Source organism: Eimeria mitis, genomic scaffold (genome assembly GCF_000499745.2).
Source record: "Eimeria mitis Houghton genomic scaffold, Emh_scaff2576, whole genome shotgun sequence".
In the NCBI taxonomy this organism is placed as follows: domain Eukaryota; phylum Apicomplexa; class Conoidasida; order Eucoccidiorida; family Eimeriidae; genus Eimeria; species Eimeria mitis.
In genome coordinates, this window is record NW_013570917.1 from 6,492 (window position 1) to 7,412 (window position 921).

At 44.8% G+C, this 921-nt stretch overlaps 1 protein-coding gene across 1 annotated transcript in view; it reads right to left on the reverse strand.

The window, feature by feature from the left end:
• The window catches only part of EMH_0055780 (Protein phosphatase 2A activator, regulatory subunit 4, related), a gene marked incomplete at both ends in the record, with an annotated part of 1,738 nt that extends 1,305 nt beyond the window's left edge, over positions 1-433 (reverse strand). The window contains one exon of the mRNA XM_013497272.1: positions 245-433. Within this exon, the coding sequence (XP_013352726.1) occupies positions 245-433 (189 nt within the window). The remainder of the gene's footprint in view (positions 1-244) is intronic.
• Between the last annotated feature and the right edge of the window lie 488 nt (positions 434-921).

Genomic DNA, 921 nt, shown 5'->3' on the forward strand with positions numbered 1-921 from the left:
GGGTCGTCTCCACAACGTTATTACACATGGCATATAATAAACTTATGAACATGTATGGACAGATCGGTGTACCAGCAAGGGTCTTTTTCTGCATCTGGCGGCTGCATACGAATACGCAAAAGAGCCTAGACAGGCAGAAGAACACTATACACAAGAGCATTGATTCACGAGAAAAAAGGAGAGAAGATAAACAATAAACATAAAAGTAAATAAACAACAAACATAAAAGGGTTTAGGGTTCTACCTGAGCAGGCTCAATTATCTGCTGTTCAGAGAGCTGGCCGGCGCCCCAAAGGAAAGTGAGAAAGTGGAAGTCGTCTAGACCCCATACACCCCGGCTGCCTGCAGCCTCGAGCATGTAGCGCTGCTGCAAGGCGTGTGCAACCTGAACGTAACTGAACCAACGCAGCAGCAAATACACGCAAGGGCTCATCCCTTTGGGTGCTGCTGCTGCTGGGTGCTGCTTCTGCTGCTGAGCTCTGCTGCTGCTGCTGGAAGGCGCTACGTACAGATAGAAAAGGAGAAGCAACCCAAGCAACGAGGAGTGTAAGACCGGACAAAGATAATGATTAAGTGTTCAGTTGTTTATTTATCTCTTTATATATTAATACTTCCATCTTCGCTTAGTTCTGCACTCCTACCCACACTACACCGTCACTGCTAAAGAGGCCCGCTGACCGGACCACGGAGGCGCACAGCAGCAGAGACAGCCAGAAAGAAATAAATGGTGAAGGTAAGCAAGCACAATAAAAGAACAACAAAAAGAAAACGATAAAGCACAAGAGTAAAGAGAAATAAAGAAAAAGAAGAGAATGACGGACCCTTTAAATATGCCCAAGACCGCGAAGGGGTCGTGTTCATCTTCCTTCAGTATATTTTTTTTAAATAAACAAAACAAGAAAATTGCAAATGAGCATTCGT